Source organism: Eublepharis macularius, chromosome 4, assembly GCF_028583425.1.
Source record: "Eublepharis macularius isolate TG4126 chromosome 4, MPM_Emac_v1.0, whole genome shotgun sequence".
Taxonomy (NCBI): Eukaryota; Metazoa; Chordata; class Lepidosauria; order Squamata; family Eublepharidae; genus Eublepharis; species Eublepharis macularius.
The window spans coordinates 43,669,555-43,697,407 of record NC_072793.1 but is presented as its reverse complement, the minus strand read 5'-3'; the positions used below and the strand labels follow the sequence as shown (position 1 = coordinate 43,697,407).

General features: G+C 41.2%; 1 protein-coding gene across 1 annotated transcript; it reads right to left on the bottom strand.

The window, feature by feature from the left end:
• On the bottom strand, positions 1-26,051 carry LOC129328973 (ras-related protein Rab-40B). Its single transcript, XM_054978327.1, has 6 exons — positions 25,269-26,051; positions 8,023-8,083; positions 4,061-4,121; positions 3,614-3,691; positions 2,446-2,668; positions 1-1,086 (listed from the first exon to the last, which is right to left on the bottom strand). Exons 1-6 carry the CDS (start codon positions 25,408-25,410, stop codon positions 815-817), a joined length of 837 nt encoding a protein of 278 aa, XP_054834302.1. The 5' UTR covers positions 25,411-26,051; the 3' UTR covers positions 1-814.
• Positions 26,052-27,853: the final 1,802 nt, after the last annotated feature.

The window sequence follows — 27,853 nt, the reverse complement described above, 5'->3', positions numbered from 1 at the left end:
TTAAAAAGTGATTTATTTTTAAATAATTGTGTCCTTTCCTGATAAAGCAGATTTTCAAATCACATTCTTCTCACTGCTGCAGCAAATGCATTTGACGTCTTTGGCTTTTTCTCACTGTATAACTGATCACTAGAATATTAGATACAAAAATGTAGATTTACCAGAAAAATAAGCATATAAACCACAGATCAATCCCTAGGAATATTAAACAACATTGCAAAAACTTTATCAAATTTTTTTTTTACATTAATGGGACAAAATCTTGTGCATGTTGCATACACACTGATAGCTCAAAGTAGTGCTTCAAGATCACAGAGGAAACTGTATAAAACCAGAATTTGATGCTCTACTGCAACATCACTAGAATTGCTTCACTACTTATATATCTGACAATGTATATAATACATTGTGGATAAAATTCTGTCTGAATCTACAGACTGACACTCATTAATATATCTATCTGCAAATAAAGTTTTATGAGTTGACAATATTTAATTTGCTATTAAAAACAAGTCACTTCTGCGATTTAATGTCATTGAAATCTCAATACCATGATAATTTATTCCCTTTATAAAACACAAAGTCTTCATGCACATCAAAAACTGATATATAAAAAAACCAACAGCAAAGTTTCACATCCATTTGTTTTCACTGAGTGCATCATACATCTGGAAGCAGCATTATTAAAAACAAACAACTCCTAAATGACATTTTCCTTTATTCTGTTTCAGTAGTGTGATGCATACAATAAATTCAACAATTCAAGAAGAGTCCTTGCATTAAAAGCTCCAGCCAAAACTTTCTAGTGGCAGGTTTAGGAGATTTTACAGCTGTTTCTGGTGCAGTGTTTTGGAGGGCTCTGGGGTGGACGGATGATTTTGGCTTTCTTCAGACTGTTCCTTTTGTTGTTGCTGCTGGCTGTGAGGGAGTAGGAACGACCATGCATCATCCTAGCATTAAGACCATTGGCCATAGAGAATGATTTAAGATGGCTTCTTAAGGCAACAGGAAGTGGAAGTTTGTCGACAAGATGCACAGGGGTGCATGAAACTATGGCGCGGCAACAAAGATCTTGCAAACTGAGGACTTAAACAAAAAACAAAAATAATGCATTAGATTAGACAAAACATACTTTTGAATAGCCTCATGGTGGCAGAGTACGCTGCCATGAACATACCGTATTTTTGAAAGTAACCCTTCTCTCAGTCACTTTCATTTTTTCAGAAATTTCTACCCATCACTAAGCCATCCCATAACTGTAGGTTGTCTTAAAAGAATAAAGACACTGTCTTGTGAATTTTAAGGAAATTCAACCAGGGAAAATATGGCAGCATCAATCTTAAAACTCTGGAATGCTGGATCTATGAACTCCTGCAATTATGTTTAATTTGCTCCTCTCAAGAAAAAATGAGATATCAGTAGAAAATATAAGAACTCTACATTTCTGAAGACCCTTTGCACAAAGAGTTCATTGAAGTATGCACAATTTTTCATAAACATTATACCAAGGTTCAGCAGCATGTACCCTTTTCAACTCCCATTCTCTGTCACCTCCTATTTTTCTGAATGGAATGCAGGCACTTGGTTAAAATTTATAGCGCTAGCAATTCTCATTCTTTCCATCTCAGAGAATGAGAGAGAGATGAATTATACCATTTGGACCCAGCACAATTTTATTTAGTATATTTTTATCTTGCCCTTCTTCCTAGGAGCTGGGGATACCATACATCTCCCATCTACCATTTTATCCTCTCAACATCTACTATTTTATCCTCTCTTACAATAGGCTAGGGTAAGAAAGAAAGAGGGTGACCAATCCAAGGTCATCATCTGACAAAGAGAGCTTTGACTCTTGAAAGCTTATTCACTGGAAATCATGTTAGTCTTTAAGGTATTATTGGAATCAAAGATCACAACTGAATTTTATGGCAATTGGAGATTTGAATCTGGGTATTCCTGGGTACTCTAATCATTACACCCCATTGGCTCTCACTACAAAATAAAATAAGGTCAAAGACCAGGGTCAGCCTTAGGAACCTCTTAAACAAGCTCACATCTTAAGCAGAATTTAAAACAAGGGTCTGATGCAGGTTTGCAAAACCTGGTTAATAAATCCTGGCTAAGTGCTCATACTGATGAAAGGTTAAACTATGACTAAACTGGACCAGGGAAGGGAGGGGGAGTTTTATCAGGGAGAAGGAGGGAGGGTGACAAAGCATGTATTCCAGAGGCTGGCACATTACTTCCAAATGGTGGTGGTATATGAATCCAACATTGTCAGTACCAGCAAGATCTTAGTCCCGGTAAATAACTCATTCAGGTTTTTAAAAAAGAATGAATTCCTAAATAAAACACATTTTTCAGCAGCTTAAATTAAAAGATTTTAATTCTGATAAATTCCAGGATAAGTGCATAGGAACAATTCAAAACATTTGTATTACTTACCTTTGTTTGGTCTCCACAGCCGGTCCATTCCATGTCTCATTAACACTATCCTTGCAAGTTCTGTAAAGGACTCTGTGATATTGAAGTTACAGAGTGGGCTTACTTCAAAGAAAGTCATGCCTAGCCTTTCAGCATATACTTGTGCCTGCTCAGTAGATACCTGCCGTTTGAAGGCTAGATGGAGACGGTTGCCAACTAGGATTTTAGGTACACCAGGAGCATGCTGAATAAAAAGGAGCAATTAATTAGGTTCCAAGTCTTTAGGCTAGTCCTTCAATAAAATAGCATTGAGAAGTATTCTCTCTTAGTTTCCCTTTATGTCTATAAGCATTTAACTGTTTTTTATCCAGGAAACTATGGATAATCAGTCCACCTCACCGATCCACACTAAGTCAAGGTTTGCATGCAACTTTGTTGTTCCAAAACAAACTAGGGGGATCTTGGGTTTTGTCCCTCCACTTGTACATACCTTGGAAATCAATTATTTCTGCTTTCACAGCAAATCACAGTTTGTTGTTAAACCCAAACCACAAACTGTTTTGTTCTCTTCCCTCCAGCCCAAGATTCCAAATGACAATTAAATAATATAAGTATTATAAAAGCTGGTCAGTGAAGCAGAACCTGAGCTGGAGATGGAATTTCCGTCAAGCTAGATGTAAGCCCCTTTTAAACTTCAAAGTGTTTCACAAGTCTGTCAAAACAGGCCAATGACTGCCTCCTAAGTAATAACCATGCGTGTACAATCACAACAGATCTTATCAGAAAACTGTACAGATGCAATGGGGGCAGAAAAAAAGCTCTTTCCTATAGCAAAATCCTTAGTCTTATATGCATTTTCAGTTAAATTTTGCAGGGTTTTCAACCACTAATCGTTTAGCCATTCCAGCCTCATTTCAGCGTCATCGGTTGTTGATGAATTGGGAGCGACAGATGCCTATCAGCAAGCACCTCGTCAGTCATAGTTAGTCTCACTATTCCAGAAACCATACGCACAACAACCACCACTGAGATTAATAGATAACACTCCTAGAGATTTCTGGAAGCCAATCAAATCCATCCTGCTTTTAAAGCCAAAAAACATTGCCAGGAAATGTAATTATGTGTATCTTGCCTCAAAGTTCAATCATTTTACACTATCTCACGTGCATAATTATAACATGAACCTTACCTCATCTATCTCTTTTATCCATCTATCGATACCATCAAATGACCATCGATTAGTTATGTCGTATACCAGTATCACACCCTGTGTGAATAAATAGATTAGCCTAGTGTACTATATAATCTTTTGTGGTTCTTAACTCAACCAGGAAGAAGAATATTTAAGACATTTCAGAATTCTATATTGCCCCAAATATGAAGCATAAATGTACAGACCAGAGGTTTTATTTCAGTAGATCACAGAGAACCTTGCCAGAACGCTTGTACTGCACTGTGGGAAAATAATTTAACTTGTGCAACAAACTGCATGCAACAAACTGCATGCAGAAAAATATGGAGGTTTTTATTTTTACCAACAGTAGTATTTGCTACTTTATTGTACTTCTTCCTCTACTTGCACATCATTTCAGGCTGCAACAATGACATTTTTCAGAGGGTGCAACATTATCCTTACCTGGGCTCCTCTTGAATAAGAACGAAATATGGTGCAGAATCTGCCTTGCCCAGATGTGTCCCTGAAGATCACAAAGCATTAGATGATACACAGTAAATTCTTCTCTGAAGAATAAAGTGTCAATAAAGCATATACATCAGGTGTATTAACCAATATATGTCAATGCCTTTCCCATTATGAGCTGATAACAGCAGTCAAAATTAGGATAGAATTCTTGTTCAGTTCTGCCCTGCCCTTTATATATTGTTTTATACTCTGTGTTGGCATGCTACTCCTTTTTCTGAGAAAGAAAAACAAAAAGAAAAGCACCTGAAATGAGGCAGTTTATGGTATATACTATTTTAATAAAGTTAACTTTAAAGTTTTTCTAAAATGAGACAGGTCATTTGCCTAGTTAGCCCAGTATTATCTATTCTGACAGGCAGAGCTCTCTTAAAACCTTAAGCAACGTACAGTCAGGAATATATATAATGGAAATAATCATATTATTAGCCACTATAATATTTTGAGTATAGGTTTATTTATTTAGAATAATCAGAAATTCTCTAGATACCTGCTTGAGGTGTTTACATATTTAAAATTATTCAGTGTGTTGAGAGCTTGAAATTGGGATCCTAACCAAAACAACAAGAACACATTGCTAATTTAATGGCAACATTGTCCTGTGTTATTTTGCTTATAAAATTTTAAGCTTCCATACTGTTACAAACATAGATTATCTGAAAAAGTATTTATATGCCCCTGAATATGAACCACATATAGAAAAAGATAGCATTCCAAAAACAGTGGATAAAAATCAATGTGTTTTGAATTTTTAAAAGCCCAGAATTTAAGTTGGATATTTATAAAACATGTCAATTACATGTTTCATTGAAAATGAACAGATTTAAAATTAAATGTAAATTTAATACAAATAGCTAAAGACTACGATTGTCTCTTAATCAATGGCTCCCCTTATCAAAGACAGAGTTATTTTTGAAGAAGAAAGAACCGTTATAGCTTTGAAACAAGAGGATGTGTTGTATTTATTACAGGGCTTACCACTGAACCCACAAGCTAGCAATAATCGTAGCGTAGGTGCAATAATCATCCAGGAGAGGTCACTGTGTATCTCAGCAGGATCATCAACTGAATGTACCTGGATAATCTTGTATTCTTGGTACGTTCCCATTTGAGTTATGCATGTCTTTGGCTACTTCTACATGGAGCATCCACACATCATTATCTCCTTTAGCCCCTCATGGTCATCATTTTCCCTACCGTGCCATTTGAAGGCTTTTTGAGGGGGTTAAAAAAAAAAAGTATGTGCTACACTGCTGTATGCTGTAACAATTACCTTTTTTTCTCAGAAAGTGCTTTGCAGCTTTGGACATGGCAGCCATAAAGAGCTGACTGCAGGAAAGTGTGAAGAAAACTCCCCTGTGGAAACTTAGATGCCAGTGTAAAACCTCTGTATTTGCACAATGAACAGGAGCAGCACAGAGAATCCTTGAGGTGTGGAAACAGTCTTTATCAATTAAGTGGCATGGACAGTTACTTTCTGTCTTAGAAAGAAAAGTCTTACCCACACCATTCCCCATTTTTATTCAGTTTGGGGCACCTACTTTTTAAGTAGCTAATCTCGCTTAGATGCATTGCCCGTGTACTGAGAAAGCCAAACACATTAATTTCACAACTATGCTTTTGCTTTGACTCTTGAAAGCTCATACACTGGAAATCTAGTTGGTCTTTAAGATGCTATTGGACCCAAATCTTGCTCTTCTACCACAGACCAACATGGTTACCTAACTGAATCTAATTTCACAACTACACCTTTAATCTCTAACCATATATAGTTCTGCAGTACAAAAGCTATATAGAAAAGAGTCTAGTAGCACCTTTAAGTCTAACCAACTTTACTGTAGCATAAGCTTTCGAGCTTATGCTACAGTAAAGTTGGTTAGTCTTAAAGGTGCTACTAGACTCTTTTCTATTTTTCCACTACAGACTAACTTGGCTAACTCCTCTGGATCTAAAAGCTATATAGACTACATAAAAGTTTTGAAACAGGATTAAAGTCTAGGCACAAATTGTAATAGCAGCCACCAATATGCATTTTTATTCAGGAAGGACATGAATTACAAAAAGAAAATGTTATTTAAGTTGTATCTTTCCATAGCAATTTAAATTAGTTATTCCATTTTGAAGTCAATCTGAGGAAACTTGGTTAGGAGGATTAGGGTGCCTGTTTTTTATTCTCACAAAACAGCATAGTAACTATACCTGTACCATAAACTGATTGACATTGTAGTACAGATTTGAGATAGTCCCACAGTTCTAATGACTTAACCCAGTGGCACAGCCACCACTAGGGGGTGTATATAGGAAAAAATTCAGTAAATTAAGTTCAGTAATACTAAACTAGGGGGGGAAATCAGTATTCCCTGAATATCAAATTCATTCTCCTATTCTTTTCAGTAATGCAAAGCAAATTCTATAAAATTTTGCCATTGTTCCCTATGGAAACTCAATTTGGGTATGCCTGGTGGTCAAGGGGGGTGGGGCATTTTTGACCAAATTACATCAAATTTGCAGGGGACCTACTCCTAATTGTCCTCTAATGACCCCCCCTCCTAAGTTTTATAAAGATTGGATCCTGGGGGGGCATTTGATGCCTCCCCCAAAGAAGGTTCTTCCAGCTACTTTCAATCTCCATCACTCCCTATTGAGAAAACTATGGAGGCTATTCAGGGGGCTAGGGTGGCACTTTGCAAGCAAAATCCACCAAATTGGCAGGGGACCTACTCCTGAAAATACACCCAAACACCACTAGGTAATTTAAGCTAAACTGAACCAAGCAGCCCAGCAACCACCCCCCTCCCAGAAGAACAACAACTCTGAACCAGCAACAATTGAACACCAAATCAAACTTATGGCAACAGAAAACACCAAGCAAAAAACAGTAAACAGTATAAAGGAACAGCACTCCAAGTACCAACAAGGGAAAATAGTGCCCTCCCCCAAGAACAACCAGCAAAACCAGGTAATTTAATAAGATTTACTGGAACTGTAAAACACCCACAATAGGTTCATCCACAACAGGATAAAATAAAAAAAGACACCCCTCCACTGAAGAACAAGCAGCAAAATGAACAGTAAATCCAACCAACTTCAAACCAAGCCCCCCCCCAAACCCAACCAAAGCACCCCGCACACAGAAAAAAGCGGTTTTTAAAATGCAAAGTAAAAAAAAATCCTTCCCCTGTCCCAGACACTAGGCCAACCCCCTCCCCCCCAAAAAGAGAAAAAACCTGACATTTGGTTTGAGAGTCTAATAACTCTCAAACCATGCCGCAGGAGAAGTCCTCCAGGAGCAGCAGGTCTCAGCAGGCAGTAGCAGGAATCCACTCACTCCAGGTCAGAATCCAGTTGCAGTCTAAAGCAGGCCAGAGTACGAGACCACAGAGACAGAGCCAACAGCCAGCAGCAACAAGCAGGCAGTGTCTCTTAATCTCCAGCTCAGAGCAAAATGGATGCTACTCTGAGGCAAGATTGCCTAATTTAACTCCTTGCAGCAGTTTAAAAAAGACACTCTCCTTCCAGAGAATCCCGTTGGCCAGAGGAGAAGAGCTCCTGCAAGGATTGGCCACTCACTCCCCCTTCCCTTCTGCCTCTGCCTCCCCCCCCCCTCCAATCTGGTTAAAAAAGGAGGGAAGCAGTGTTTCTTTGCTGTTCCTTAGAAAAGGAACAGCCTAGCTGTGATTTCTGAAGTTTACCGAATTTTACCAAATAAATTCAGTGAACTTAAATTCAGTATTACCGAACCTGATTTAAAAAAACCCAAACAAATCTGATTCAGTAATCCCTTTTTGGTAATACCAAATTTTACTGAATTGCACACCCCTAGCCACCACTATAAGCCATTTTCAAAACATAAATGCATAATCCAGAGAGAGTACATATTACACATTACAAACACTTACCAAAGCTGCAGCTTTATTCGGCGGCCATCCAGAAGTATTGTTGTTGTCTTGTAATCTATACCTGCAGGGAGAAGGAGAGGCAGAATTTTAAAATAGTAAGGCACATCAGTTCTTCAATATGGGCCAATCAATATGAGGCCCTTATGACATTCTCTTGTCCTTAAACAACAGAAATGGCACCAGAAATGGCATTAAGTAGTTTATTTAATTCAACATTATGTATATGTATACGTATACGTTGTTGAATTATGAATTATATGTGAATTATATATATAAATTATATGACATAAAATCAGAACATGTACAGACTTCAGTTCGTATGCTCTTCACAGATACTTAAAGGCTTATGCTTTGAAGCGTTGGTTTCCTAATTTTTCCCCAAGCACTCTAGAATACTTTCTTTTAGTATACTTTTTTGGAGTTAGGAATGCTGGTACCCTCTTTCTAGTATCCCAATCCTCTTCACAAACCAGTGCTTTCCTTCAGTTGTTAACTGAATCTGAAGGTCTCCACAGTCAGTTTCCAACCACACCCAAGAAGGGATCTTTTCACTCTCCAGAGCTACCTCCCTGTTTGATTGGGTAGGGAAAATCTCCTTTCCTTAGAAGATCTATCCCCTTTCTTTGACCTGTTTGGGAGTCTGCACCTACTTCCCAAATCTCCTTTCCAACTTTCCCCAAGTCTCCTGTCGGTGATAAAACTTCTCTTCCTTAGAATTCCATCTCCCAACTCTTCACACTTGTCACTCAAAGCTCTCTGTGTCTGTGAGGGATTAACCCTTAAGAGTTCTGCAGCTGGGTTTACAGCATTTTCAGGCTTTTTAAAAGGTGCAGTTCATCACAGACCTCTTTAAGTTTCTGAGTGGCTGCTGTTCCAATATCCCGTGAAAACAAGTTCTTCACGATAAATTCATACCACAGCCAATACTATGCTGGATTTTAATTAATTAAGTTAAATGTTTTAGGTTTATATTGTGTTTTATGTTGTAAACCACTTCACTGCCAGCCCCCCTTGATCTTTTGCTAGCTGGCAAGATTGGGGAATTTTTTCCCTCCGTTCCTTGATGTCATTCACATGGAGCCTTTTCTGGTGCCAGGGGCCAAGTCACATTGAACCTTGTAGAACACTGAGCTTAATAACTTGGTGATAGGGTAGCAAGGGTCAGCCACTGGACCAGCCAGGCAGGGTAGACAGGCATAGGGGGGACGACTTCACTGATTCATCACTGCCTACATTCTCCCCTACCGTGTGAAATTCCTCTCATTCCATCTTGGCTCAGTGCCCTTTGGCTGTCCTGACAACTGGGATGGAGCAAGGTATACCCAACCCTCAGAAGAGTCCCAGAAGGTGGGGCTGCACCCGGTTCCTCTGGCAGCCCAGGCTAGTCATTCCCCTCCAGCAATAGGAATGACCTGAGCTGCCCCTTCCTCTTCGGCTTGTCCCCAGAAACCTCTTTAAATAGGGTGGGTCCCTGTCCTCCTGGGCCCAGCATCCAATTCCCTCTCAGGGTCAGCAGTCCCACATGCAGCAGAGAGAAGGCTGGGCTGCTCTCAACCTCTGGTAGAGGCCTGACAACCCGTCCAGGTCTCTCATGCTTCCCTAGGTGCCAGCTCTGCCCCCATGATCTGTGGGCTTGGCCAGGCTGGCTTATCTCCTTCTCTGCCCCTGCAGTCAGGTGGGAGCTAATGACTGCTCCTGGCATAAGTGAGGAGCTGTTCTCTGGGGTGTGGGTCAGTCTGTGGCATCCCCTGGTTTGTTCCAGCATGAATGCACTCTGCCATAGAATCCCTGCATGGGCCCTTCTTGCTGTACAGGGGCCATGGCTCGTACTCTGTTGGTGTCCACTCCCCAGTGAGTTGTACAGTGAAGGTATGGGATGGAGGGAGGATGGGGCATTTGGGCACAGCACAGACATCTTCCTCGCACATATGGTTCTTTTTAAAAAGACCACAAAGTAGTGCAAGCCTAGAGGCATACTATATATGTCCTTCCTTTTCAAAATCACTTTCTAAAACGTAGAATAATACTGGGATATTTTTATGAATCTATCCTGTGGCTCATTAATGTGGTCAAATCTTTACCAGCCATTTTTACATAATATATTGTATTTGTGTATGTAAATGTTTCTGGCATTTTATGCCACATCTGAGTATCTTTGTATAATGAATACCTTTTAAACACGTCTACATAAGAACAAGTATGGTCTTCTGGAAAAGGTGTCTAGATACTTGGGTAAATGATCTTTAAAAACAGATGAAAGGGTGCTTGGATCAACAGTTTAATGTAAATCAGCAAAGAAGCTAAATTTAATCAAGGCTCTTAATATGAATTTGTGCTGCCTATGTAAGGGCTTCATCTACTGCTCTACATTAAATGAACCTTGTGCACCAAATTATCAGGTTTTCTGATTTCACCTGCACTCCAAAAGCTGCTAAGCTTGTGTGGGAGGGAAATTAAGATGCCCATCTTTAATGCAGAAAATAGTTCCAAATTCATGGTTTTTCATTTGACATATGTTGAGAGCCAGTTTGGTGTAGTGGTTAAGAGTGGCGGGACTCTAATCTGGAGAACAACTCCACTTGAAGCCAGCTAGGTGACCTTGGGTCAGTCACAGTTCTTCCAAAGCTCTGTCAGCCCCACCCACCTCACAGAAGGATTGTTGTGGGGATAATAATAACATACTTTGTAAACTTCTCTGAGTGGGTGATAAGTTGTCCTGAAGGGTGGTATATAAATTGAATGTTGTTATTGTCTTTGGAAAAAAACTGCCACAATTTTTTCCTTATACTAAGCATGGCTCTCCTCTAGTTCAAATTTTGGCAATGCTTCTGTAGTATCTGGGTTTCATTTTAGTATTAATATAGGGTGACCAGATTTTGCAAGTGAAAACACAGGATACTTGTACTTTTTTGCATGTAATATATTTAATTTGGATTTTATTTTTGCTTGTTAATGAGGGGATTTTAAATATTTGTTACTGTGGCTTTAAATGTAGGCCTGAAGCAAGGAGGATGAGGGCTGGATAATGGATTCTGCTTTGATTGGACAATAGCTGTACCCTAGGTGACAGAGTTAACTTCAGTTTTTAGTCAATGTGCTGAGAGAAAGTGATTATTCCTGTCAAATCAGGCAATCTGTGTGAAGCCTGTGTCAGTGTGTTTCTGAAAGAAACTTAACCAGCCAGGAGATTCCCGCTAAGTCAGTCTCTGGGTGTCTCAGAGAAAGGATTCTGGCTAAATCAGGCAAACCTGTGTGCGTGCCAGGGTCAGTTTGAAGCTGCCAAGCTGAAGAACTATTCTGAAACCAATAGGCTTATCAAAACTTTGTAACCATCACCTTTACGTACTTACAAATGCTACTTTTGCTTAAGGAGAAAAATCCCTTTTTTACCTCACAAACACCCTTTCTTCTGTCACATTACCATCTCTAACAAGTCTTCCAATATTATTTAAATAGAGGAGGTCTGTTTAAATGGAGGCAGTGTGAATCTTTTGGGGGAGTCAGGAAGGCAGCAATATATAGGTCATACAAACAAAACAGAGAAGGTGTTTTCTAGGTGTAAGCATAGGTATAGAACACCTGTGAGACCCTCTTGGCAATGGTTTTCTACAGTCTTTCCCACAGCCTTTGTTTTTGTTCGTTTCTAAGATCTGACAAGATCTGGCTGTCCTGGGCTATCCAGGTCAGGGCTAGCATATACCCGTGTGTGTGTTATGTTTGTGTCAAGTCACCTCTGACCTATGATGACCCTATGAATGAAAGACCTCCAAAATGTCCTATCATTAACAGACTTGCTCACATCCTGCAAACTGGAGGACATGGCTTCTTTTATTGAGTCAAGCCATCTCATTTTAGGTCTTCCTCTTTTCCTACTGGGTTCCACTTTTACTAGCATTATTGACTTTTCCAGAAAATCTTGTCTTCTCATGATGTGACCAAAATATGATAGCCTCAGTTTTGTCATTTTAGCTTCTACGGAGAATTCAGGCTTGATTTGATCACATATGGGCAGGACAGAATCACATTCTGTGGACAGGGTTGCCCTGCAGCAGTTAGAGGAAGACACTGAAGACAAGACAGCTATCCCAACAGCAATCTAAATTAGCAGCGTATATTACTGTAAATGTCTTAAAATATACGTCATGGTGATATTATACAAATCCGAGGAAATATAAATTATACCAGAGATCCAGAATATTATACTACCTTTCCACACGTTCTTTTAAAATACATATTAAACAATATTATGTTATTTAGTTGTCCATATACTTCTTAATGCTGTGACTTCATGAAGCAGCTCCAAAAGATTTTAGACACTTTATAGTTACACTGGTTCAAAAACAAACTGGAAAAAAAAATCTTAATAATTTCAATAAAACTTAGGACCAAGTAAGCTTGCTTGGAATCACAGTTTATGTGATAGTTTTGACAATGCAAGGAGAAATGGGTTTTAAAAAACCTTGGCACTCTAATGATAATTTTTATTGGGAAGCAAAGATACCCTGGGGACATTTTTTACAGACAAACCATAGCACACTTCCAATACTATAATTGACATATTCATTTGAACAGACCCAACTTTTGGACAAAGCTACGTTTAAATATCATGCACTGATTTTGTAATCTAAATTCTGTTTTTGATTTTCCTCTAGGCTCATAAGCTATTAGTCATCACATTTTGAGCATGATTCATTGCACCTATTCCAATATTCTGCCACATCTGGCAATTATGCCTACCATGCGACAATTTGCATCTGCAAAATATTTCAACACCCAATGTAGCACAGCAGATGAGGCGCCAAGTAGGTAATTAATTCATGCCGTAACTAGCAAAATAATTTTTGTTAGAACTATCCTGCCTATGCCTATTTGCCATGCTGCCAGAAGCTTACCCATTTTTACAATGACAGAAAATCCATCTATTCTGAGGCTCCCAATGTAAATATAATGGAAATGTGTTTTCCAGATACTGTCCTTTGCAGATGTCTACAACCCTTTCCTTAAACCCTATACAGAACTATTTACAAGATTCATAATGGCAATAATAACCACAGAGAATAACACTTTGATTAGGATCACTTAATTTAGTTAACTGGGGAATTGTTGACTTGTTTACATAGATCACCATATGATAGTCATTCTAGACAGCTTCTGTACAAGATGCTATTGTCAGTGGCAGAATACTGACTTGCAGCCATACCTGGTGCGGAGCAAGGCCATCTTAAAGTGAAAAACAGTGCAATCCTAAGCAGAGTTATAGTCTTCAAAGTATACTGAAGCCAACAACCTTAGAAAGGTGTAACTATATTTAGAATTGCACTAAATGTCACTCACAGGAGCAGGTGTACGTTGTGAACTGACTAAGAGTGAAGAGGAAATTTTAATTTTATATTTTCCAGTTGGGTAATTAAGGCCAGGTATCATGGATGTTTTCCAGATGGGTTATATCCCCCTTAGTTCAATAATTTGGGGAAACAGGGTTTTTTCCTGCTTCCCTACAGCATCACAGTACATTGATGTACCTCTGAGGGTTTTTACAGCTTTTCTCCAATCTTTCCCAAACATGCTTTGCTCCAAAATTTTAGGAAAGATCACAGTAAAGTGGGGATTGCTGCTGCTATGTATAGAGATGGGGTGGGGGGTGATTGGATTTTCCTGCTCACATTTCAGCCACTTTCTTTGACCTTGTCCTTGTGGCAGCCATTTCCTCCCCCTGCTACTGGGGAGGGGCTTTTTATTTTTTTTAAATTGCACTAGAATACTGTTATATCACTATATTGCTGAAATGACAGGTGTAATAGATTCTCTGAATTCCCAAGCTTTCATTAAACAAAGTAAATCTCTAGCTCCTTCCCTTGTGAAGATAAAGGAAAAGGGAAGCAGATAGAGACAAACTTTTTTTTAAATGAAAGCTGGGAATTCAGAGAATTTGTTAAACTTATTGTTATAATGTATGTGGTGGTGGTGGTGGTGAGTGCCCTCAAGTCGTAGTTGACTTATGGAAACACCTGGTGGGGTTTTCATGGCAAGAGACTAACAGAGGTGGTTTGCCATTACCTGCCTCTGCAACCCTGGTCTTCATTGGAGATCTCCCATCCAATCACTAGCCAAGGCCAACCCTGCTTAGCTTCTGAGATCTGACAAGATCAAGCTCACCAGGGCTACCCAGGCCAGGGTGTCATAATGGTATATCAATATTTTTTTAAAAAAAAAAAATTGAAAACGGGCACTTTTGGAGGATTGGGGCAGAGGGAACTGGAGAAATCTGCCATGTGGACGCCCCATTGCTGCCACACTTAATCGGCAGCTATACCAGCAAAGGGAGAAGCACAAAACCCTGACTGTGTGTGGAAGATACCGTGGTCATTTGTTCAGAATGGAAATTCACAAGGGGAACAGTAAGATAATTTTATATGTAGTACTGTATACCTAGGGGTGCAAAATATAATTTGAATTTAAATAACTTTGCATACAGTTTGCTACAAAAATAGTCTAAAATCAGTTTTTACTGTGCATGTATGAATCTCAAGTTTTGTCTGACTTCCTTCCAAGTGTTTAACTATATCACATGTGCACACTGGAATTTCCTATATGCAAAGTACTCAGTTGAAGAGTTGAATATATGTCATAAGGGAGGCAATGTACTGCCATATCTCTGTAAGGAAACAGTGCCTACATTGGAAGGGAAGTCAGAATCTATGAAACAGTTCTTACATGTGCTACCTATTCAATCAACAGGCTATACTTCAGCTTAAAGAAGAAAATATTTTAAATAAAGCATGGCTGTTTTTTTAAGGAAACCCATCTTGGAAACTACTGTATATATCAATTACAATTCATTTTGGAAATGATGTACTTACCAGAAGATTTTACTGTTTTATATTTATATTCCATTTCAATACCAGTCTGCTCAGGACACAAAAACTGCTTTGAATGGCTCTGAAATGTTTTAATGTGTATATGGTCAAAGATAAGCATGTTCCTGAATCTATGTGCTGCTTACATTGTATTTCCATTCACAAAGATTCTCACTTCTACATGGATATACAAACATTGCATAATGCGAGAACGAATATCCAATTATTTTTTTTTGGTTCTGTACAGATGTCTAGAAGCAGAAGATGTGATAATTTTCTGTTTTGGATAGGACAGAATCAGTTCCACATCTATTCTCAAGTTATAAAATATATGCTTCTTTATACACAAACCCTATGAGCATGAAGCATTCAGAATCAAACATGAGAAGAGATTTTCAGTTCAAGACCAGTGAACAATTCTCACCCATTTGGGCTTTTGAACATCAGCTCTGTGTTAACAAAAACAACTATGTACCAAGAGAGAACTAAGTTGCTTTTGAAAGGATTGTACTGTTACAACATCCACAGAATCATGCTAGAACAGTTGCATAAGGCAGACATGCTGTGGATAAAAATGCAGAACCAGCCAAAAGAAATAAAGTAAATCCTAAAGCAAACACATCACAATCAGACCCCATTTTATCTATGAAATGCAGTGCAGCAGTTAGCAACCCAAAGACCTCAATTTTTATTACAATTTTTTCACAGATCTCCAAATCCTTCCCTGCACCCACACAGAAGCCACCATCCTCTCATGTCCTCAAAACAATATAGTGGGTTGGATCCATCAGTCCATCTTTCCAACATTCCCCTCTCCCCAGCAGTTCTGTCTCTTCTGTCAGTGGAGTTTCACTGATGAAAGCAGAATAAGAGAATCATTTTGCCCTCTTCCCATTGCCAACTAGGGGTGTGCAAGGCCTGCCTGTTTAGTTAAACCTGATTCGGTTTTAACTGAATCAGGAAACCGTTTTGGTATTCAGGGAATACCGAAACAGCAAGCCGATTCGGTATTCGTGTTTCGGCTTGATTCGGCCATTGTTTTCAATGAGAAAACCTTCTCCTGGCTTTCCTGGAGTCTGGGGGGGGGCATTTTCTGTCCAAATCACACCAAACTTGGTGGAGACCTTCTCCTAACTCTCCTCTAACTACCCCCCAAGTTTCAGAAAGATTGGATGTTGGGGGGCCAAGTTATGCCCCCCAAATAAGGTGCCCCCATCCTCCTACACTCTCCATGGTTCTCTATGGGGAAAAACAAGTCATCTTTCTAGGTGGCTTGGGGTGGCATTTTGCAAGCAAAATGCAACCAACTTTCAGGGGACTTGCTCCCACCTGTCCTCCCACCCTCCACCAAGTTTCAGGCAGATTCCACTTTGAGGGGCCATTTTACGGCCTCCCAAAGAAGGTGCCCCTATCCACCTCCACTCCACTATTCCCTATGGGGGAAATAAGGGAGGCTTGTCTGGCTAGGGGTGGCATTTTGCATGCAAAATGCCCCCAAACTTCAGAGAACCTCCTCCTACCTGTCCTCCCTCCCTCCACCAAGGCTCAAGCAGATCTCACTTTGGGGGGCCATTTTATGGCCCCCCAAAGTGGAATCTGCCTGAAACTTGGTGGAGGGTGGGAGGACAGGTGGGAGCAAGTCCCCTGAAAGTTGGTTGCATTTTGCTTGCAAAATGCCACCCCAAGCCACCTAGAAAGATGACTTGTTTTTCCCCATAGAGAACCATGGAGAGTGTAGGAGGATGGGGGCACCTTATTTGGGGGGGGGCATAACTTGGCCCCCCAATGTCCAATCTTTCTGAAACTTGGGGGGTAGTTAGAGGAGAGTTAGGAGAAGGTCTCCACCAAGTTTGGTGTGATTTGGACAGAAAATGCCCCCCCCAGACTCCAGGAAAGCCAGGAGAAGGTTTTCTCATTGAAAACAATGGCCGAATCGTTTCAGCAATCTCTGTTTCAGTATTACCGAAATTTTTCGGTATTCAGAAAAAGTTTCGGTAATACTGAAAAAAACCCGAAACGGCCCTGATTCAGTATTTTTAACCTAATCAGAATACCGAATTGCACACCCCTATTTCCAACCTCCATGGCTATTAGTCCATGAATATCCTGTCACCCTCATAATAAATTTTTCTACAGTTGAAAAGGACATATCTGTGCAGAAGGGAACAGGGGAAAGATCTGGTGTTGTTGTGTCTACTGGATCCAGCCCAGAGAAGTCTTTATCAACTACACAATAAAAGTTTAATTTTTTAAAATATCTAAATATGACAAACAGGATCCAGTCTCAGAAGATTGATGATTCTAGGTTCACAACTCAAAAGGCCATTTTCAATCTCACCGCTTAATATGAAGGGACTTTTCTCCAGAGACACTGAGAAACTTCCTTATTAGTTAACAACTTCTAGTTAAAGACCACATGAACAGGGGTGATAAGGGACCTGGAAAACCTTTCAGAGCTGATCATGGAACCAGGAAAAGCCTCACAGATTTCCAATTATCAAGAAACATATTTTCTGACTAGTGCTCTGAGGTGATCTGGAAACTAGCTGACTGCAAGCAGCAGCTGCTCTATGACATCCTGCCCTTCAAAAGAAGGCGGAGCTGATTCCATCCCCATTTCCTAAGGCGGAGAGCCCCTGCCGCTAGAAAATGTTATCCAGATGAGACAGGATGGACTCACCTTCTGCCGTTACAAAGGACTTGCAGACCTCCTGGAGTTTCCTTGCGAACCCTCAGGGTCCCTAGAGCCCAGTTTCAGAAATATTAATGCACTTTAACAGTCTCTTGTTATCATAGATAAGTGTATTCAATACCTTAAAAAACATCTAATTACTAGTTTTAACCCTAGGGTTGCCAACTCTGTTTGGGAAACTCCAGGAGATTCAGGGCGAGGCAGCCTGGAGAGGACGGACCTGGGTGGAGGAGAAGTAACAGCCAAATGTAATACCAGACTCCATCTTTCAAAGCTGCCATTTCCTCCAAGAGAACTGATATATGTAGACTAGAGACCAACTGTAATTCTAGGAGATTTGCATCACGTGGAAGCTGGCAACCTTACTTGACACAATTGCTCAGATTATTTAGCCAATATGCAATGGGAGTCATATTTTTACTTCTTGATGTAGTGAAACTAAGGTCATTATGAAGATATCTTAGGGATGCCTTCTCCAAGTTGGGAAATTCCTGGGGATTTGGGGAGGGATGTGATACCACAGAGCATGGGTCCCCATGGTGGTACCCATGGGCACCACTGCACCTGCCAACATCTTTCCTGGTGCCCACAGTTTTTAAAAAGTGGGTGGGGCCAGGTGGGGCTTTTGCCAAACATGGCTTCTGATTAGAGATTTGGTTGGCTGTGCAAATTTTTAAAAACATTGCTTTGGCAGGAGCTACTTCCACTGCACAAGCATCTTCACTGTGTGACTGAAGGTAAGCTGTAGCAGCCATTTTGTGGCTACATCTACCACATAAAGTCAGAATTTTAAATGTGCCTGCAGGCTCAAAAAGTTTGCAGATCCCAGCCATAGAGCCTGCTGTCTGAACTTGCCATTTTCTCCAGAGGAACTGATCTCTATTATATAGAGATCAGCTGTCATTCTCTGAGATCTCCAGGTCCCATCTGAAGGTTTGCAACCCTAAGTCTCTTCACATGCACACAAGGGTTGAGTCCCTCACAGCGGTTATCATAGGGTAAGGCAGGGGTCTCCAAACTTTTTGAGCCTGTGGGCACTTTGGGAATTCTGACACAAGAGGGTAGGTGCAGCCACAAAATGGCTGCCACAATAGGCAGAGCAACATACAGAGGAAGCCAGGGCTACCAAGCCCCTCAGTGGGGGGTTCCCCATCCTCCCCAATGGCTGTTGGCCCAAGAACATATTATTTGAGGGGAAAACTTGAAGTGACACTGGTGAATTGCTGCAAAAACTACAGTTCTATCACAGTGTTTCCAGCAATTCCAAGAGAGGATTGACCACTTCCAGCTTTTCCCCAGAAGTGATGTCAGGCTGGCGGTGCTCCCATGTCCCCATCTCCCACTGGTTGCCAGGCCTTGTCTGGCAAATCTAGATGAAGCCCAAGAACAGGGGAAAAGAGTAATAAAAAAACACACTGGAAAAGAAGAGTGTGAGAATAAAATCAACACTGTGGTGGGCTGGCACCTGCTATTAAAACATTATTTTAATCATCACAGGTTATCACATAAAATGGAGGAGAGAATAATGTGAGTTCCTGTTGGGGAGAAATGCAGGGTATAAATGAAGGAAATAAATATCTTAACCTAAACTATTCAAAATATGGCTATGAGAATAAAATGAGACAATCCCCGGGTACACTGATCATCTTTAAAGAATGGTTGTATGGAAGTGTGGTAAAAGGTTCTTTGGGATATATATATAACATTTCAATCAAATGGAAAAGTGATGGCAGAGACTTTGCATGTGTGTTTGTATTAATAGTTAAGTGTAAGAATGGAAGTTTAACACACACCCAGTCTACACAGCTGAAAACACTCTGCTATGAAAAGGAGGAGTAAGCTTTTTTGTGAGAACTGAATTTCTTCTTAACTCTCTTAAGAGTTAAACCTGAAAAACCTGTCAATGTGGCTTTAACATTTCATGACAATGCACTGTGTTTACTCATTCCAATAATGGTCAGAAATTACCAAATACCATACAAAGATTCAACAGCAAGTCACCCATACAAAAGTAACCACGACGTTGAGATTAGATGACAATTTGAGAATTTTGTGTTGTAACATTGTGAATGTGTAGACCCAAATCATATGGCATTTCTCTTATGTTTCTAACCCACAAACTAAATACATTTGATGTATACCTCAACCATACTTTGCCTAACACTTCTTTAAGTTCTTTCCCTGTGTCACCAGTGCAATAGATTGGATCCCACAATCCACAAGGAGAGTTTCACTCATGAAATGGCATTCCTGCCTTCCTTTCTGGCCCTCCACACTACCTAAACTGTTCTTCTCTAAATCCCATGGGATTACCAATAACAGCACTGAGTATGATGTGGGAGTCCATAGCGAGAATCAGCAAAAGTCACACACCTCACAGCAAAAGAGCCTTTGTGCCAGTGGATATAGATGGTAGGCCCCAACCCCATATTCTCTGTGCAGGTAGTAGATGGGAAGACAAATGATTTCAGTAATGGGGTGGGGGAGTTCTTCCATGCTATAGCTGTATAGCAACAAAGTGCAAAAAACTAACACAAAGGCATATGCATGCAATGTTCATTGTCATGAACAAGATCCAGGAACTCATGACACTCACATAACCACATAAGACCAACATTTCAGGCTTTGAGGGAAGATAGGAAATTTCAGTAGTGTGGAAAGGGGGGATTTACAGTAATAATGTTTATTGGTTATCAGGATTAAATTGCAAAAAAGCACTGTATTTTAAGACCATTTATTGTGGTTACTCCTTTATAATTGAAAACACAAGACAAACTGAGGAGTATCTGAAGAAGAATTTAATCTGAAACATGGGCAGAGGGCTGCTCTATGTTGTCCTAAGGTGGCACCACTGGCACCTCCTACAACCACATTCTACCAGTCATGCTTTCCTGATTCAAGACATTACATAAGGGCAACCTATGGAAACCCCTCAAAAAAACATGTGCTTAAAAAAATACACAGATGGTAAAAAAAAACACAAGGAGAAGCAAATGTCCATTAATTTTTATCATTAAATTGTATAGAAAGACCTTGAGAGAAAAATAAACCCCCTGATTATTTATTACCAGGGTTTTCTAAACTTAGTAACTGGAGGTTTTAGGACCAAATAAATCACCCTGAAGAGCACCATCTGTTTTCCCCACCATCACTGGCAACTAAAAACAAGACATGTGGATGCATGATGACATCCTTTCATCAAAATGGCCCTTTTGTAAAACTACTTGCTGAGCAGAGCTAAAAATAATACCTGGGAACAATGTATGCAGGTCTGAAACATTAAAATTTAGTAGCCGCTAATATAGACATGTATATAATCTCTACAGGTACAGTAACATTTCAAGGGCTTCTGCGTTAGCACAAAGAAGTTACTGATGTGACTTGATAGTCAGGATATCTCTATGCTAATAATGAGGAATGGGAATGACAGTATTTTTATAAAACCACCTTTTCTATGTATTGTCGAAGGCTTTCACGGCCAGAGAACGATGGTTGTTGTGGGTTTTCCAGGCTGTATTGCCATGGTCTTGGCATTGCAGCTGTGGCGAAACGTCAGGAACTACAATGCCAAGACCACGGCAATACAGCCCGGAAAACCCACAACAACCACCTTTTCTATCTTGATTATATGTCTTGATTATATGATAGATTCATAGACTTAACTGCAAATCATTAGCTCAATTAAGACATCCTAGCTATTCTTCAAACCACTGTTTGAAGAATTAGGAACATGTCGGGGCTCATATGCTCTTATTCCCACTCCTTCCTCCCCTCTTCCCACTTTATTCCCTTTCCCACATTTCTTCCTTGGACTTTACTGCAGCTTTCCTGTGACAGCCAAACTAATCAAACCATAGATAGAATAGCGAGAGAGTCTGAAGCACATGGGTAGCCCATCAGAACTTAGCTATTGGAATAATATTTTTTTCTTGACACTAGGGTTGCCAACCTCCATTTGGTGGCTGGAGTCTCCCAAAATTACAACGATCTGGAGGCTACACAGAGCAGTTTCACTGGAGAAAATGGCTGCTTTGGAGGGTGGACGCATTATACCACACTGAGTTAGGCAACTTTCCCTTCCCAAACTCTGCTGTCCCTAGGCTTTACCCCAAAATTTCCAACATTTTCCAACCTGACTAGTATAGTCAAGTAACCAGGATAAACTTTTTAAATAGACAGCACATGAGGTATGCATTTATTCTCCTTGTGCTACAAGGGGCAAGTGAATTTCTGGAATTGCTGTCTTTCATAAGCATCTCCACCCTGACTTTACCCTCACCCAACACCCTCAAGGCAGCTGCCATACAACAGGGAATAGGTACATTACAGAAAATAATTACTACCTTTCCTTGGATAAATAGCTATAATTACGTCAATACTTAATGGCCTAGACAGCACTTTCCCTCCAAGTACAAAGGCAAATGAAAAGTTTCCTTTTGAAAGAAGACTGGAACTAAGTAAAACTAAAAGTATGCTTGCACTAAAATTTTACTCTAGGTATATATTCCCAGAATTACAGGTAGAGTTTGTACAAATACCAAAGGAAGTCTTCAATTAGTGCTGCTTCTAGAGTTTGTTGGAGAAAAAAAAATCAGAGAGGCTTCCTATTTCCAGTACTGTTCAACATGATGTTTCAGCAAACATTCCTAGGAATACTGGAGCCACACCCAACAAATGGCAACAGCACCCTGGTGATTGAAGTGTCGCTCTTTTCAAACAGAAGCTGATTTACAGTGCAAACTTAAGAACGTTTTCTGGAAGTAAGCCCCATTTAATAAACCTCAGTAGGGTTGTGAGTAGAACTGATTAGGATTTCTGCCTCAGTGCAGCTTTTCTCTGGGGCTTATCAGGTGGAAAACACTCAGTTTCAAGTGGCATGCTGCATCTACTTATATGTAACTCTGGACACTGCATATCTGCAAAGAGCAGCATAATAAGAGTATGCATGAAAAAGAAGGGATAGCTTTTCCCTTGGTCCCCTAGAACAGCCAAAGGTGCTTAAAAAGTTCAAGATGCTGCAGTTCTAAACGCACCAGGAAGTTTAAGTAGGAGTTAATTCATGCTTAGATTTGGGTAGCAAGGGAGGAGTCCTGTTCTTATTGAAATCAAAGGGCCAGGCTCCCATTTAGATGTGATGATGGCATAGCCATACCCTATAATAAATTACTTCAAACATTTAGAGGAAATCAATTTTTATTTTAGTCTTAAGAATGTTAAAGACTTGCAAATGTTTAGGCTTTCAGATACATCAGACATGGTTTCAGCTTCTCATTCATTAACAAGTTAAATAAAGGAACAAACTAAAAATAAATGTTCCAGTGTTAATGCCAAAAATACTCATCCTATCCATATCAGTTCTTCAGAAACACTTAGTAGAGCTATTACAGGCCTCTGCCATACTTATTCTTGCCTATTTTTTATCTATACAACAATCAGGCAATTGCCTTTTCACCTTTGCTACTTGGGGGGGGGGGGGACTGTTACAAGTATCTCACCAATCAAAACATTTTGGTCATTGATAGGCTAAAAAGAAGCACTGCTAACAAGAGGTATAGACGGTGACTTCTTTATTTTGTATTTAGTAAGCTCGGTATAGTTCTGCCATTATGTCTCATCCTCAGTCATATTTGCAGCTTCAAAAAGAAAGAGCTACACAATGAGTTTATATATGGTCATATAGTTCACACTTTAAAAATAGCACAGCGACAGAGCCTCCTGCAAGAATTTAAAAAGTATTTATATTTTTCTCTGAAGGAAAACCTATACCACAAATCAGCTTTTCCCATGGCCACTTTGAACAAGATGCCAGAATCACATATTTATACTGTAAGCCTATTTAACAAGAGAAATACTTGGTAACTTCCCAAAGCAGTTTGGTTATGCTGAATCCCTGGCATGGGACTCAAAACTAAAATAATGATTTTGTTCCTTTTCTTGAAGGATGTAAGTGCAGCAAAATCTCACATGTAAATATCACTGATAGAAACTCAGAAAAAGAAAACAGAGACAGCTACATTTTAGCATTATTAGATTTACACTCGTCAGCCATCAAAGATTAAAGCCTTTGCTGCACTATGCTATGTTCCCAATCTCCTGTTCAATTAAAATGAAAAATATAACTTTAAGGGACCCTTTACCCTTTCAGGATGATAAGTTTCAGGTGGGTAGCCATGTTGGTTTATAGTAGATATCTGACAAAGGGAGCTCTGACTCTGGAAAGCTCATACCCTGGACACCTAGTTGGTCTGTAAGGTGCTACTGGACTCGAATCTTGCCTTTATGCTTGTCTTCCTTGAGCTGTGGTCTCTTTTACCTGTAGTTCTGCTAACTCTGCTACAGACCAATCTCTCACTGAATTCTAAATGAATCTCATTCCAGGTATGCACTGTATCCCCCCAAGTACAGGTTTCCTAAGCTGATAAATGGCTCAATAAATACAAATTGTAATTAAACTGATAACAGTATGTAACTAGTAAACACTTTTTTATTATTATCTAATCAATATAAGGTGTGTAGTGGAACATCACTAAAGGAGAAATTGATGTTGGAAAAGAAGGAAGCATGTGTGAAGCAGGAAAATGAGATGTCAAAAGACTGAGATTCCTAGGAGATAACAAATGATGTGTTAATAAATGGAATAAAATCCCTGGAAGATCACAAATAAACAGCAAGAAGGACAAATAAACTAAAAAGAAGAAACATCAAAAAGAATGGTCCAATCAATACAAAGATGAAAGATTATGGCCAGGTGGCTAAAAGCAAACATGTTTATTTATGTCATTTATAGTTCTCTTTTCTCACTGAGACTCAAGGAGGATTACATAGTGTCAGATTAGTATAGTCAATATCAAGGACATTTCATTAAACAATGCCATTGGGTACATAAATGCAAATTGACATATTATCAAGTTATGATGGAAGGAGGAATGTACCTGGTTTACCTGACACATTTGGTGCACCAATTACCTCCTATGTCTCCCACTCCAGCTGGATACCTAGGGTCTGTTTCTCTTGGACTTCATCTCTCTGCCTCATATGAAATAATCTTGTACATCATAAGATTTTTTTCAAATTTACTTCTTCAAATTACAAAACTTTCTTCAGACCAACTTTCTTTAGAGACTATATGGCAAGAGACTACCTTTCTCCAGGAACTCATGCAGAAGTCTGGCCAATCCCAGCATGAGTAGGTGAGCATTACGGTTTGTATTTTCATGTACAGATGTGTATCCTGCTCTTCTCATATGACATTTATTATTCCATAATAAAAAAACGTAACATACAAAGCAAAGAAAACTAAAATGTGGTCCTCTTACTTATTTCTTACCTCAAAGATACCTACATTTCTGACAAATGAATCTAACACAGAAGTGCACTTCTGAATGCACAAAATCAGATTCTTGGCACCAATGTAAAAATATCAGCAATCAGACAGATTGTGTTCCCCTCAAGTTATTCTCCCAGTGCTTTATCAGAGTTCAAGACAGCTGGGAACGCAAATTCCCCATTGTGGAAGCCCTGCCTTTTAACCACAAGTGCACGGGAGGTGGTTGTGGTAGATGAGTGATCAAGGAAGGGTTTCCCACACATGCACAGAAGCAGTGCCTTCTCCAAACAACATACAGGTGCAAGAAAAATTCAGGTTCTAGAGTTCAGACACGGATGAGCCCTGCACCGTGTCACGAGTCGTGACTTACCCATGTTGTACCCATAGGGCGACTCCGTGGCTCCATTCTCTAGGCTGGCTAGAATCTCCCCTTTGCCCACGTCGCTGTCTCCGACCAGCAGGAATTTCAGCAAGAAGTCGTAAGCTTTCACAGGGCTGCCCACGTGGTTCATCCTCTCGCACCCTTCCCCGCCTCGCGTCTCGGAGGGGAATCAGCTCCCAGCGCCCGCCACGGACGCAGGAGGACCAGATGGGGCGCCACGGGCAGGGGGCGAAGCCGAGCAGCCAGGAAACACGCGCAGAGGCATGTTCAACCTCGCCCCCTCCCGCGGAGCGTGTCACGAGGGGGAGTCGAGCTCACGGCGCTCAGGGTCGGCGGCAGGAGCGCGGGCGAGAAGAAGCCGCGTCGCCTCAGGCTGCGAGCAGCAGGCGAGGGGCGGCGGGGGACCCGGCGAAGCTCCCCCGCGGCCGTGGAGGCGTTTTCAGCGGCGCCATCCGCGGCAGCGGCGTCTCAAGGCCGGCATGGGAGCCCTGTCCGCACCGTCAGCTGGCAAGAAGCGCAGGTGGCCTTCAGGGCGGTCCAGCACTGCCCTCGGGACCCGCCAGGCGAAGCCAAAGGGCAGCGAGGCGCCTGTCACGACGAGGGGCGGCTGTGCCGAGGGGCCCCGCTGCGGCCACCGGCGGCCGGGCAGGCGGGCGATGGGCGAAGCGAGACGATTCTCGCTCAGCGCTAACGGGCCCTCCCGGTTGGAATCGCCGCGCTGCGAGACTCCCCTGAGAACGCCACTGCCGAGCACTTCTCAAGCGCAACAGCCCAGTGACAGCCTCTCCAACCAACACCCACTCCTCTTCCCATTGGGGCGAGGCTTCTTCAGCTCCGCCCACTCCGCTCTCTGACATTGGGCAGGCAGGCCCCCGCCCCCGCTTACTCTCCTTTGTATTGGCCCAGCCTCTCTCTCAGACTCCGCCCCTATCATTGTAATTGGATGGCACGGACCCACCCATCGAGGCCCCCCACAGCTTCGTTGCTGGGGCACTTCTGCTTTGTTATTGGTTGGCGCTCTTGTCCGTCACGATGGTGCAGGGCTGCAGGGGTGGGCTGGCAGTGTTTACACATCGGAAGGCGAGGCATGTGCTGGGCAGGTTTGCCGCCAGCGAGGTTTGTCCCTGTGCTGGGGTACAACTGGCGCGCGGCAATCCAACCGGGCTCTTCTGGGGTTCGGCAAAAAGAACTCAGGGAAAACAAAACAGAGAAATCGTCTCCTCTGCGGTAGGGCGACGTTTATTGCGTGAGGCAATGCCAGAGCACCGAGCGAAAGACAGTCTAGGGTTTACTGGCCGTAGAGCTGCTTTGCACATCGCCCCTCTTCCAAGGAGCCCAGGATCATAGCCACACAGCTTTCCTGTGATGAGGGCAGGAGGCTGGCCATTGTTGGAGACGGAATGCACCGCGTCAAATTCGTAGTGATTGACAGCAGAATTATGTCACCCGTTGCAACATATTCGCAGTTAGAATTAATCCACTGATGGGATTTTCTGATGGTATCTTTTACTCTTAATGAGATTTTGTTTTCACATGTTATTTATCTCTTGTGTGTTCGACATCCTGGACTTAATTAGAAATAATTTTTCCCTCCCCCATCCTCCTTCTGTGTGTAAATGTTTAATGACCTGCCAACTGAAGCTAACACTTCATGCATCTGCCGAAGTAGGTTCAGATTCATTAGAGCTTATGTCAGTAAGTGCTTTGTTATATTGACTGCGTCATTTAACAAAGGGTCTAAAGATTAACTAATTTATAGTGGTGTAAACTTTCATGAGCTGGAGCCCTCTTTGGCATAAACAGATTAATATGGCTGCTATATTGAACATATTGGACATGCAGTATTTTGGTTTGTCAACTAATTCCTAAAATTGTTTTGACTGGCTGGTCTTGAACTGGATTGTTACAACACAAACCTGAATAGACCAACACCATTCTAAGTCAACAGAATTTACAATTTAATCCTGAGGGGTTGGGGAGTGCACAGGGTGCTATGCTAGTATATCCCTGAGATAAGCTGCCCTATCTCTGAAATGTGCTGATAGAGTGCCCCAGCGGTGCTGCACCCTAGCTGGGAGCCTGCATAGCAATGACACAGAGCAATACCAGCACAAGCCATTGTGTTGATGAGGGAAAGGGTGGACCTGGGGAAATGGCAGGAGTTAGTCGGCTCCCTAAGCCACTCCAGCCGAGGAACACCGCCCCCTCAGAACCAATGGAAAGTTAACATCAGCCGAAACCACAGTGTAACTCATAGGCACATAAAGGTAAAAGGGTAGTCCCCTTGCAAGCACCGAATCATTACTGACCCATGGGGGGACGTTGCATCATGACATTTTCTTGGCAGACTTGTTATGAGGTGGTTTGCCATTGCCTTCCCCAATCATCTACACCCAGGAAACTGGGTGCTCATTTTACCCCCAGGAAACTGGGTGTTCATTTTACCAACCTCGGAAGGATGGAAGGCTGAGTCAATCTTGAGCCGTCTACCTGAACCCAGCTTCCACCAGGATCAGGTCGTGAGCAGAGCTTGGGCTGCAGTACTGCAGCTTACCACTCTACACCATGGGCTC